The sequence below is a fragment of the Peromyscus californicus genome, unplaced genomic scaffold (assembly GCF_007827085.1).
Source record: "Peromyscus californicus insignis strain IS unplaced genomic scaffold, ASM782708v3 Scaffold_4__1_contigs__length_199733344, whole genome shotgun sequence".
NCBI lineage: Eukaryota > Metazoa > Chordata > Mammalia > Rodentia > Cricetidae > Peromyscus > Peromyscus californicus.
In genome coordinates, this window is record NW_026294562.1 from 146,068,240 (window position 1) to 146,081,800 (window position 13,561).

At 41.6% G+C, this 13,561-nt stretch overlaps 1 protein-coding gene across 1 annotated transcript in view; it reads right to left on the minus strand.

Annotated features, from left to right (window-relative positions):
• Positions 1–13,561, minus strand: part of Cyfip1 (cytoplasmic FMR1 interacting protein 1) — a 96,529-nt gene that overhangs the window by 16,765 nt on the left and 66,203 nt on the right. The window contains 6 exon segments of the mRNA XM_052762513.1: positions 2,251–2,338; positions 8,750–8,949; positions 9,872–9,991; positions 10,985–11,093; positions 11,192–11,268; positions 13,295–13,391. Coding sequence (XP_052618473.1) covers positions 2,251–2,338; positions 8,750–8,949; positions 9,872–9,991; positions 10,985–11,093; positions 11,192–11,268; positions 13,295–13,391 — 691 coding nt within the window.

The window sequence follows — 13,561 nt, forward strand, 5'->3', positions numbered from 1 at the left end:
CTAAAAGAGACCTCACAAATTACTAAGATCAGAGCTGAAAAAGGAGGTTACAATAGGTCCCAGTGAGATCCAGAGGACTGTGAGTGAATTATTTGAAAATCTGTATTATACAAAACTGAAAAATCTAGACGGAACCAAAAATTCTTTGACATGTACAGTCTATGAAAATTAAGCTAAAAGCATATACACAATGGAGACAGATGAATAACAATCAATGAGAGACAGAGCAAGAAAAGCTCCCAACACAGAAAAGACCAGAACAGATGGCTTCACTGCTGAATGCTACTAAACCTGAAGAAGAAATGAAAAGGTCTTCACCGCTTCGTAAAATAAAAGAGGAAGGGGCCCAAACTCATTCTGCGATGCACACGAATGCCACTGGGCACATTAACAAAAACTAAAGACCAGTTTCTTTGGTGAATAGAAACGTTAAATATTCTCAATAAAATTCTTACAAACCAAATTTGAAAGCACATGATGAAATATCACACATCATGACCAAGATGATTTCATTCCAGGGATGCCAATTTAGTTCAACATAGACAAATCAGTAACTGTAATACAGGGCAGAAATCGATCTAAAGACAGAAATTACAGCGATAGTCTCAACTGATGCAGTCCAATTAATTCCCTTCAAAACTACAATGACAGGCTTCAGAGAACTAGTAACAACAAACAAAAAATTCAAAACATAAAATTTACCTGGAAGAAAACAAACAACAAAACAAAACCCAATTAGTCAAAGCAATTCTTAATAGAAAAAGCAATGCTGGAGCTATCACAATCCCTGATTTCAAACTATATTACGGAGTCATATTAACAAAGACAGCATGGTATTGGCACTAATAGAATAGAACAGGACAGAAAAAAGAACAGGACGGAAGGGGAGGGGAGGGGGGGGGGAGGGGAGGGGAAGACGGGTGGGGAGGGGAGGACAGGACAGGACAGGACAGAACAGTGGACCCAGAAAAAAAACCCACATAGCTCCAGCCATCTAATTTTTGAGAAAGCTATCAAAAACATACATGTAAAACTGTATATCCACATGTAGAAGAATGAAACTGGATCCATATGTCTCTCTATACAAACTCAATTGGAACTGGATCTGAAATCTCGGTGTAAGATCTGAAGTTCTGAAAGTCCTTGAGGGAAACAAGTAAAACACTCTAAAATACGGACATAGGCAATCCTTTTTGAAAAGGACTTCACAGACACAGGAAATAGCAAATAGGATAAGAAGTATCTGCACAGCAAAGGAAATAATCAGCCTGAAGAGGCAGGCTCTAGTACTTTTGCCAAGTATACCTCATACACAAAGAACTGAAGAAATTTAAATTTTAAGTCTAGTTAATAAATAGGGTAATAAAATGAATGGACAATTGTCAAAAATGACAACAAATGCTGGCGAGTAGTAAGTAAGCTCTCGCTATAAACTGGTGCCAACTACTGTGAAAATTTGAGAACACTAAATACAGCACAACCATATGATCCACCTATAGTGCTCCTAACTAAAGACCCAAAGGACTCTAAGTCTACAGATCACAGAGACATTTGCACATTCATGTTTATCTCTGCATTATTCATAAGTCAAGATATGGAGCTATTCCTGTAGTCAGTCAATAGATGAATGGATAGAGAATGCGGTAGACACACACAAAAAGAATTTAAAGGAAAATGGATAGAGTTGGAAACCATTATATTAAGCAAAGTAAAACTAATTCAAAATCACAATTACCATATTTTTCTTGTACATGGATCCCACAGTTAAGATTTTATCTCCCCTTCTCTCCCTCTCTGTGTCTATGTCATGATGTGGGAATAAGAGACTTTTGAAGCTAAAGAATTGCTATTAAATTTGGTTTTCTTTCTTTTCCCTTGTAATCTCGTTTAGTCAAGAGTAAAGTAAAATACCTTTCTGTCTCAGTTAATTTCTTGTCAACTTGACACAAGCTAAAGTTATCTGGGAAGAGGAAGCCCAACTAAGCAGCGACTTTGTGGGGCATTTTCATGACTGATGATTGATGTGGGATAGTACCACTCCTGGGGGGTGGTCCTGGTGCTTAAGAAAACAGCTGAGCAGTGTTTCTGCAGGGCCTCTCCATCAGTCTCTGCCTCTCCAGTTTCCTGTTCTGCCTTCTCTTCATGATGGACTACAATCGTAAGCTGAATAAACGCCTTCCTTTATAATTTTAGTCAGGTGCTTACCAAAGCAACAGAAACCTATCGGAACACAAACAGAAAATAACCTACCTTGGATCCATGCAAATACTGGGGCTGTGCATTAGGCTGTTTGTCTCTTTGAAATTCCTGAGAAAATGGTAATACTGTCCGAACAAACCTAAACAAGAAGATTACAGGGGAAAATAAAGAAAACCAAATTTAATTTAGCTTCAAAAATCTCTTACTCTATATCTTCAATCTTTTCCCCAGTTAAATGATAATATCAAATAGGAAAATCCTAGTAAATTAAACCCACAGAATAAAATTATACATACATACACACACACACACACACACACACACACACACACACACACTCTCTCTCTAAAATACCATAGATAAATAATAGTAAATCCAAGCTCATGAACGGAAACAGGAACATCCTCCTACCTATAAACACAGTCTCCTGGTTCAAAAAGATTCTGGCCTACTAGCATCTTGAGTCTAATGCAATCCTTGATAACTGGTAATGAGCACATCCTTGGCTTTGCTGCATCCCAGAAATGGGATGAAGACAGTAGTCTACAACATGAGCTTCGACATCCCAGGTACTTAGGGTACTAGTACTAGTTCTGGGCTAAGAAGCCAACTAAAACATTTTTCCACAACTCAGTCAAGAGTCTGCATCTTGATGATGTATCTAATCTATTTAAAACTAGATTAAGTTTCAAGCAGAAACTTTCAAATTAAAGTTGAAACGTGGGGCTGGAGAGATAGCTTAGCAGTTAAGAGCATTGGCTTCTCTTACAGAAAGTTGGGCTCAGTTCCCAGACCCATATGATGGCTTACAATTGTCTGTAATTTCGGTTCCAAGGGACCCAATGCCTGCTTCTGATCTTACATGAATGAACTAGGCACACATGTGGCAACAACACATACATACATACAGGCAAATACTCAAACACATAAAAAAAATATATACACATAAGTTTGCTAATTAAGTCTATGAACTTGGTGAACTCACATTATACCACAGTAAATTAAAAAGGAAGTACTGTTCCATAGTTAGCCCATAAAGCATGTGCACCTGAGAGGCCAGGAACCTGCAAGGCCAAGTGTCTCACAGGCAGAATGCAGTTGGGCGCCAGATTCTCACCTACTGCTGTCAGAACCTAGTAAACTGTGGGCTGCAAAATCTTCTCAATTAGTATTCAGGAGAAAAATACTTTTTAATTTATTTATTTTTATTTTTTGATTTTTCAGAGCAGGGTTACTCTGTGTAGCCCTGGCTGTCCTCAAACTCACAGAGATCCACCTGCCTCTGCCTCCTGAGTGCTGGGATTAAAGGCGTGTACCACCACAGCCGGCAGAAAAATACTTTTTGTGTGAATCTTTCAAAAGGATGGTGTAGCCGGGCGTGGTGGCGCACGCCTTTAATCCCAGCACTCGGGAGGCAGAGCCAGGCGTATCTCTGTGAATTCGAGGCCAGCCTGGTCTCCAAAGCAAGTTCCAGGAAAGGCGCAAAGCTACACAGAGAAACCCTGTCTAGAAAAAACAAAAACAAAAAAACAAAAAAACAAATCAAAAGGATGGTGTATAACTGTGCTGATGCATGTTGGTATCAGAAAAGTCCCACATACTCTCAGGTATTTGAACACTTGGTCCCAAGTCAATGGCACTTTTAGGATAGGTTTAAGGGAGTGGCCAGGCTTGAGGAAGTACGTTAATGGGGGTGGGGCTTTGATGTTTCAAAGTCTCTCACAATTGCCAGTGTGCTGTAGTTCACTTTTCAAGATGTGAGTCCTGAGCTTGCTGTTCCAGCTGCCATGTCTGCCTGCTGCATGCTTTCCCACTATGAAGGTGATGGGCTCTTAACCCTCTGCAACTCCAAGCCCAGAGAAAACCTTTTTTCTAAGCTGCCTTGGTCACGGTGCTCTATCACAGCAAGAGAAGAGTAACTGATGCAGCGGCGTACACAATACTCAACTTGCCGGTATCTCTGGATGTTCACGTGCCTTCAGCTGCCTCTGTATTTGTGTCTATGGACACCTGTGTGGATACAGGGAGCACAGGCATGCACCAGAGGCCATACATTTGTTCTAGGAAGAACATTCTATCAGGATGCTGCTCAGAAGAGTGCAGGGTTGCTCACACTGTAGGGATAGATCCCACCTGTAGAACTGGCCCATACCCATCAACCTCCACCTATCTGTAATGAAGCCCGGGCAGGAGAGGGCAGAAGACAGACAACTCTAAGCCCCAGTCACTGAAGGAGGACAAGCCATCAACATAAGATGCACGTCGTTCGTTACAAAAGGTTTTTCTCCTTTGTCTACTTACATTCTGGCGTGCTTTCCCAAAGAATAAGAGGCTGGTCAGATTTCAAGAGCAGGACCTAACCGACCTTGTCTAGTGTGAAGATCAGCCATAAACATGGGATGGACCAGAGGGCAGAAGTGCTTACTGCCATGCCTGATCCACAGGACCAACATGGTGTGGGGAGAACACACTCCGGGAAATTGTTCTCTGACCTCCTGAAGCATGTCAGGGCACACATGTACTTAAACATGCACCAAAGATAAATACATGAATGTATAAAGACAGTAAAAAACTAAAATGTTCAAAATAATGTCATTAATATATGTAATTAGTAAAACATTAAATATGGCACATAACACATGCATCTATTTTTCTTTTTTCTTCTTCCTTTTCTTTTTCCTTTTATTTATTTATTTATTTTAAATCTTCAAGACAGGGTTTCTCTGTGTAACAGTCCTGGCTTATTTGGAACTTGCTTTGTAGACCAGGCTGGCCTTGAACTCACAGGGGCCTGCCTCCTCTTGAGTGCTGGGATTAAAGGTGTGTGCCACCACTGCCCAGTCTATTCTATAATTCTAATATATAGTATGCATTTGGGGCTATTAACTCAAATATTCTTTCCATTCCAACCATAACCTCTTATGTATTACAACTATAAGAACATGTGACATCATGCCACAGTTTACTGAGTCTATTCTCACTTCAATCACCGATTTTTTTCCTCTCCTAGCTTTGGTTCAGATATTTCCCACTGTAATGATTTTAAGTTCACTGGCTTTCTGCAAAACAGAATATAACATTCAGCTAAGCAAATGGAATTTTCACTTCCGATATCATATTTACAGGTTTGTTTGTGTTTTTTTTTTAAAGATTTATTTATTGTGTATACAGTGTTCTGTCTGCATGTATGTCTTCAAACCAGTAGAGGGCACCAGATCTCATTACAGATGGTTGTGAGCCACCATGTGGTTGCTGGGGATTGAACTCAGGACCTCTGGAAGAATACCCAGTGCTCTTAACTTCTGAGCCATCTCTCCAGCCCTATTTACAGTTTTAATACATTTCATTCTCTTATATAAAACCATCACCTCTGTTATGTTTGACTTTCTTTAAATCTTTGCGTATACTTAAAATGATTAACACTCTTGTCTTCTGACCACTTGTGTTTTATGAACTGACTTTTCTGATACTGGACATACCTAATTCCAGAATGGATGCTGGACACCGTGATACCTTCTTAATGGGTTTTGTTATCTTTTAGAGTGTTGATTTTTGAGGGGGCAGCAAGCTGCTATGCTATCTGCATGTCAGGCAGACTTATAATGATTTGTTTATGGTGTTTCTATGGGAAAGCAAAGCAGGCAGTAGTTCCTAAGGCCTCCACTGATTGTATGTAGTGTCTGGTGCCCAGTAAGCGTCCACATTCTTGCTGACAAGGATAGCAGATGATCCATAATCCTGCAAGCTCCGTGAACTGCTCAGACTATAGCTCCCAACACCATGCAGCCATGCTGGTTCCCACAGCTCTTCCTTTGTGAAAGTGTCACCTCTTCCATATTTGGCTCTACAAATTTCAGCTGTCTGCTCTGTCTACTCTGTTTCCTCCTGCAAGCAGGATTCCCAAGCTCTACTCTGACTGACCCTCTCTATACTTGGTTCAGAATGTGCTTCCAGACAGAAAGCTAGGACAACCAGGAGACACATCTCATGTTTCTTTTACAAAGAGGAAATGATTAGTAGTAGAAAATAGGTGACCTGTGTGGTTTGTCCAGTTTCCTCTTATTAAAGGAAAGGAATGAATAAAGACCCTGTCACTCCATCATGCAAAATAACTTTAACACAGTATTGCCTTTCATCTAAAGCCAAAATACTGAAAACAAATGCTCAACTGTAGTGGGAAGGTTTATGTTTCATAGCAGTCAGAACCAGCAATCCTTAAAGTACTCTGTGTTTTGTGTACTAGACAAGCAGACATAATGAAAAGAAGGGGTTTTCTCCGTGTTTAAGGAAGTTCAAACAATACAGAATGAAGATTTAAATGAACATTGTGGTACTGAATTGGAAATAGGGATGTCAGAATGTACTCAGTTTTAATATACAGATAACTGTATAGAAATAAAATACAAGCATACATGAATACTATGAGTTAAAATGTGGCCATCTAAAAGATACTTTCAAATTCCTTCTCCATAGCAAGGAAGGCAGAAATCTGGTCATTACAGACGGGCTTGGTGATAAGATCAGAGTGAGGCCCCTGACCCATCTAGCTATTGTCCTTACAAGAAGAAAATAAGGGTCAAGTGCTGTGGGATGTTTCTGTATGTTAAATATGTTGCTCTGATTGGTTAATAAATAAAACACTGATTGGCCAGTAGCCAGATAGAAAGTACAGGCAGGACAAACAGGGAGGAGAATTCTGGGAAGTGGAAGGCTAAGGCAGAGAGACGCTGCCAGCCACCACAATGAAAAGTGAGATGTAAGGTACCGGTAAGCCATGAGCCACGTGGCAACTTTCAGACTAATAGATATGGGTTAATTTAAGATATAAAAACTAGCTAACAAAAAGCCCGCTGCGGCCATACAGTTGGTAAACAATGTAAGTCTCTGTGTGTTTACTCGGTTGGGGACTGGCGGGTGAGAGAGATTTGTCCTGACTGTGGGCCTGGCAGGAGCTGGAGAGAAAAACTCTAGCTACAGTCAAAGAAAGAGATTCAGAAGAACAACATCAAGTCATTACACATGCAAAGCCTGGAATGATACAAGCCATGGAGGACCAGCAACTGAGAGCCGCTACGACAAGCTAGCAAGAAGCAAGCAGGGATTCCACCCAGAGTCTAAAAGGAAGTGTGGCTTGCTGACACATTGATTTGGACTATAAGAGAACACCTTTCTACTTAGCAGCAGCCACAGAAACCTAAAACAGGGAGCATACAAGTACTCCCTACTGTGATCACCCAAGGGTCTAGAAAACAGTGACATCCTAGTGTCAGTGAGCACCCCTAATACACAGACACACCATCCTGTGGTACAGAAGATAAAGTGGTACTTACGAAACAGTAGAAACAAAAAAAGCACACAGACACCATTGTAAAGAGTGCTCACTTGCCGGGCGGTGGTGGCGCATGCCTTTAATCCCAGCACTCGGGAGGCAGAGCCAGGCGGATCTCTGTGAGTTCGAGGCCAGCCTGGTCTACCAAGTGAGTTCCAGGAAAAGACGCAAAGCTACACAGAGAAACCCTGTCTCGAAAAACCAAAAAAAAAAAAAAAAAAAAAAAAAAAGAGTGCTCACTGCCTAAAGCTGATTATAAAACTCAACTGAAGACAGTAACTCTAAGATGGAATTCCTGATGGTACTTACAATCATCAACTAAGAAAAGAATGTTAACACACAGAATGCCAATGAATATTTGCAGAGGGATTAGAAACTTACTGGCCTCCAACCACCCAGGGACAACTGAGATTAAGTTAGGCATTTGTCACAGACACTGAAACTAGTGGGTCAGATCCCAACAAGGTCTGACTTATTGATGTCCAAATTACTTACAAAATTAAAACAGAAAAGTGGTAACTACGCAGTGGAGAAACTTAGGAGCAACTGCCTTAATCAGTCACAGAAGTCAACTGGACCCACAGTGGGACTTACCATCTTAAGAGCATACCCTGCTGCTGGGAGTCTTCTGGCAAAGAGACCACACTGGTCCTAAGGAAATTCCATTCTGCTGTCCAGTGTGGACCTTATGGTACTGCTGCTATCAACTACTCTACCGTCAAACTGGCTACTTCATTCTCATTGACACAACAAAATGAAGTGGGAAGGAAGGCATCTAACTGACCCACACTCTCACAGCCCACCACATTCAGATGCAAACACAAGAAGCACAATCACCTGCCACATTCTGACATCAGGGAGACTTAGAAGTAGGTAGTACAGTTCCAGCAGCCATTTCTAATGGATAACATGAGATTGTGTCTACAGTCACAACTAACTGTTCTGGTAGAACCCTGGCTCTCCTGCCTCAGGCTCCAGCCTTTGACCAGTCATTCTATTTCCATATGCAAAGCCATGACTATCTGCCCAAGTGCTGGTTTAAGGCTGTAAATAGAAGAAACAGACAGGGTCTGCGAGTCCAGAACATGAGAAATCACAGGGGAAAGAGGAGGCAGAGAGTGAAAGGGGAAGTCTATGGAAGTCAGTGCCTGTGACCAGCCATTGTAGAGGCATCTGGACAGGGCTATGCACACATGTCTGTGAGGCTAATGACTTACTTACCGGTTGGTGGAGCCATTATAGCAGTAGTTGGGCAAGAAGTCATAGTTCAGCTCCCAGAAAACATGGAGGGTAATTCTTCCATAAGGTGCAGACACATTGTGGTTGGCTTCCCGGAACATGGCATCAAAGCTGTCTAGTGTAAGGTACTTGCTCATCAGCTTGTGTGTCATACGATTGATTTCTAAGAGGCCATCTAGCTCCTATGGGAGCACAGAAGCAGGGGTGTGAGAAGAGAGATGGGCCACACAGGAAGGAGACATTTACCTGCAGTCTGCAATCTCCACCTGGGAGGTCTAACATATGGGGAGATACAGACAGGGAAAGACTGCACTGAGGTGGCAACCAAGATGTGAGCCAAAACCACATGAAATAGGGCTTTTGTTAGGTTACCAGAATCTGTTCCTCAACTTGAGCTCTGCCCCTTCTCCGGTTATACCCATGTGCCCTGGTCTTTCCTTTTCTATGGTCACTTCAACATATTCACTACAACCCTCAAGCCACCACCTCCCTTGGGCAAAAGGCAATTTGGACAAATCACTACCTAACACTACTGTCAATGTACCATCTAAGCCCGAAGCCCTGTCGCTAACACCTGCACACAATCTAGCTGGTATTGGCCACTTTGGGTCAGTTTTCCCAAGTAATATACTCATATTATATAGATATTCCTTGACTTACAATGGAGATGCATCCTGATAAAGCAACTGCAAGCAGAAATACCAGGAGGTGGTGAGTGAATTTACAATACCTAACCTTTTGAACATTATCATTGCTTAGGCCAATGTACCTTCCATATGCCAAAACACTTACATTAGCCTACAGTTGGACAAAATCATCTAATACAACGTTTTATAATAAAACATATACAAATACTTCCTTTTAATCTATTCAGGAGTTTATAGATTTCTATCCTGGTCCTCAGTAGGTATGATTTATTCAAGACCAGGATTATTTTCTCTTTTACATTAATGTGAATTAAAAATACTAAGAGTAGGTAATAAAATGATACTTGACATAGTCCAAGATCAATTAGTTCCCATCTTTTGTTGTCTGTACAAGAACTGACCTACTATTAGTTCAACTCATCAACAGAGAGGAAAACAAATTAGTTCTAGTACTTACGACTACTGATGTCAAATCTTCACTTTCAAATCGTCCAATTGCCAGTTCTAGAGATTTGTACATGGCTGCTGAGACACGCTGCGTAATCAGACGATTGAGATCGATGGATCTCCCGAGCAGCTAGAGGAAGAGGGAGGGTGAGAGATATCAAGGTGAAGAATAAACTCAGCCTGGCGGGATGGGTCAGTGGTAAAGGCACCTATGGCCACTCCTGACACCTTGTTCAACCCCTGGGACCCAAGTAATAGAAAGAAGTAAGAGACTCATGCAAATTGTCCTCTGACCTCCACACACACACACCACGATGCCCTCTCCAAATGCAAAGAAAGAAATATAAAAAAGAACGAAAACACAAAGATCTTATAAACAACAAAAAACAAACAAGCAGCAACATAAAACACCCAAGACAAGATATAAAAAAAATTTGTGTGTGTGTGTGTGTGTGTGTGTGTGAAAAACAACAAGAAAAAGAGGAAATGAATTTGAAAGAGAGCAAGGGGAGGGGGTATTTCAGAGAGGCTTTGGAAAGAGGAAAGGGAAGGGGGGAAGTGATGCAATTATATTATAATCTGTGGTACTCTGACTGATAATGGTCCCCATGGGTTCATGTGCTTGAATACTTAAGTCCCTGGAGGAACTGTTTGGAAAGGATTGGGTGTGGCTGTATTAGAAGAAGTGTGTTACTGGGGGAGGGCTCTGAGGTTTCAAAAGACTTGTGCCATTCTCTCTCTGCCTTGTGGTTGTGTCTCCAGATGTGGGCTCTCAGTTCTTACTCCAGTATCATGCCTGCCACTGTGTCCCCCACCCTGATGGTCATAAATTCTAACCCTCTGAAACCATAAGCCCCGAATCAATGCTGTCTTCTCTAGGTTGCCTTGGTGTCTTCTTATAGCAACAGGAAAGCAATTAAGACATAATCTCAACAACAAAAAGACTAGAAAGACTAGCCTGGGCAACACAGTGAGACCCTGGGGGGGCGGGGTAGAGAAGGAGAAACAGAACACCTTAACACTTCACTGGGGCATTCATATGCCATGTCACCTACAGAAGTCTAGTGAGCTCTGAAAGAAGCCCGTCGTTTCCAAGCACTCTTGTGGAGAGTCATCAGCTCACCTGCACGTGCCTCTGCTTCAGCAGCGTCTCGTAGCGGTTTGACGGGGGCAGGTGGATCGTGGCTCCCTGATTTTTGCATTCTGATCGTAACCGTTTGTCAAGAAGCAAACTGGTGCAGGAGACAGGATATTTGTCACATACTGAATTTTAACAGAACTATTCCATCAAATCAAGATTCTGCGTGAGAATTGCAAATCACACACTTACCTTCCTGCCATAACCTTGTAATATGCAAATATCTGGTCTGCCAGTTTGTAAACAAATTGGTCAAAACATAGATTCACCTGGCAAAAAGCAAAACATGTTAGACCTCCACTCCTGAAATCAAGATCAATTAATAACTCAAAAACAAATGTTTCTGGTTTTTTCTTTGCTTATTTTGTTGTTGTTTTAAGCAAGGGTCGATTCTTTATGTAGCTCAAACTAACTCAGAATTCAAGATCCTCAAGGCTCAGTTTCCTGGATCCTGGGATTATAAGCAACATGTGCCACTATATCTAGCTCCAAACCACAAGTTGAGGCTCTTATTAGAAAAGAAAAAGTAGCAATGACCTTGTTTTCCAACATGGCACATAAAGTGTGCCAGGCATGACCACCATGCCAGCATAAAAAGTTGGATTAGAACACTATTGAGAAAAATCAGGCATGGTTAGCACATTTCTGTCATAGCACCTACAAAGCTGAAGGAAGAGGATCGGAAGTTCAAGGTGAAGGTGAGCATGTTCAAAGTACAAGACATACTTGAGAAAACTACCCTTGTGAAACCCAGCACAACATGCAGTGGAAATGCCAATAAAACTGATTATAAAAGAAGAAGGGGAGAAGGAAGAGGAGGAGGAGGAGGAGGAGGAGGAAGAGAAACAACCAGTCAGGTGGTAGCAAACATTTTTAATCCCAGCACTCAGGAAGCAGAGGCAGGCAGATCTCTGAGTTTGAGGCCAGCCTGGTCTACAGAGTTCCAGGAAGAATAAAAATGCTCATTGCTAGCCTAGGCTACATAGGGATCTCGAGCAGTGTAAGTTATGGAAGACCATGTCTCCAAACAACTAACAAAACAAGAAGACTCTTACTGAGGGAGCATAACACTGCATCCTCTCAAATTCAAAGGAATATGGACCATCTGCCCAAGGGGAGGTAATGTGTACCATGCCTAAGTCACCTGGGTTTTTAGGAGCTGCTGTCTGGGAGGATGCTCCATGTTCTTTCTGAAGCAAAATAGGTGCACTTGGCATTTGACTGTCAAAGAAACACCCTGGAACCTATAGTCTCACCTAAAGACAGGGTTAGCGTCATTCTTCAGAACCATAAAGAAAATGTGTTTCAAAAAAAAAATGACAAATACTATAGAATTGTATTACTACAGAATATACAAATTTATAGAGACAGATTAGACATTATCTCAAGATGGAGAAGAAAGGAATATAGAGCAATGATTTCCTAAGTACAGAGTCTCTGTTTTGTGAGATGGAAAAACCCCACAAATGGATAGTATCAGGACATAATATCATGAATGTTAAATCAATACAATTAATATAAAAAAAGAAAAGAAAACGTGTGCTCTCAGAGGCAGGGAGGCCCAGAACCTGCAGATTGAACCGAGAGGGCAAGTCTGTGTCCACGCATCCTGCATTGTCTGGGTATCATGACATCATCCCTGAAGAAACACTGTGAGATGTGTCTGTGAGGAGGTGGAGCTGCCCAGATACAGGAAATGATGTCTTAAGCTAAAGAATGAGAGACAGTCCCTCAGTTGTATGTGTGTGCTAACCTGACGATTCTACCTATGAGCATGTGTTCTGAAAAAACCCGATAGTCAGGTATGATGAATTACTCATGTAATCCCAGTTCTCAGAAAGCTGAGGCAGGAAGCTTGTTATGGGTCTGTGCTTAACCTGGGCTACAGAGAGGGTGTGTGTGTGTGTATGTGTCAGGGTGGTGGGGAGCACCTAAGAGTAAACTAGCCCAATGTGAACAAAAGTGTGTGTACCAGAAAGTTCAGCAAAGTACTATTTGATTACCTCTAAATTTAAAAAAACTAATGAAATTTTAAAGGGGGGGAGTTAGTGAATTGAGCACCCCCAAACAGACAGATAGGGATGCAGAAATTGCTTACTGTTTGGTGGAAAAGCACACTATACCATTTTCTGATGTACATACAGAGGAAGGTGACGTCAGAAAGGCTCATAACAAAAAGTGAATTTCACTACTTAAAACATTCTGCATTTAAAGTTTCATTTTTTGAATACTCAGGGTGAAAAGTAAAACTGAAAAGGTATCTAATAAGAGGAGCTACGGCTGCCGGTCCCTTACCTCTGCCTCGATTTCATCATAGAGAAACTGCTTGTTGAACCTGGTGAGTGCATAGTGTGCGCTGTCATTGTACAGATCCAGGGAGTAGAGGACATACCTGTAAAGGATGGACACCGGTCACTCCCCAGCCTCCTAAGCCGATGACCTGTGACCCCCACAGCTGCCTACTCTTGGAAATTTAACTTTCAAGTGAAGAAACCAATTGCTTACTTTACATGGTAAACGGTGTTCTTGTACGAAGCTGAATCCTATGGGATTACTACATTA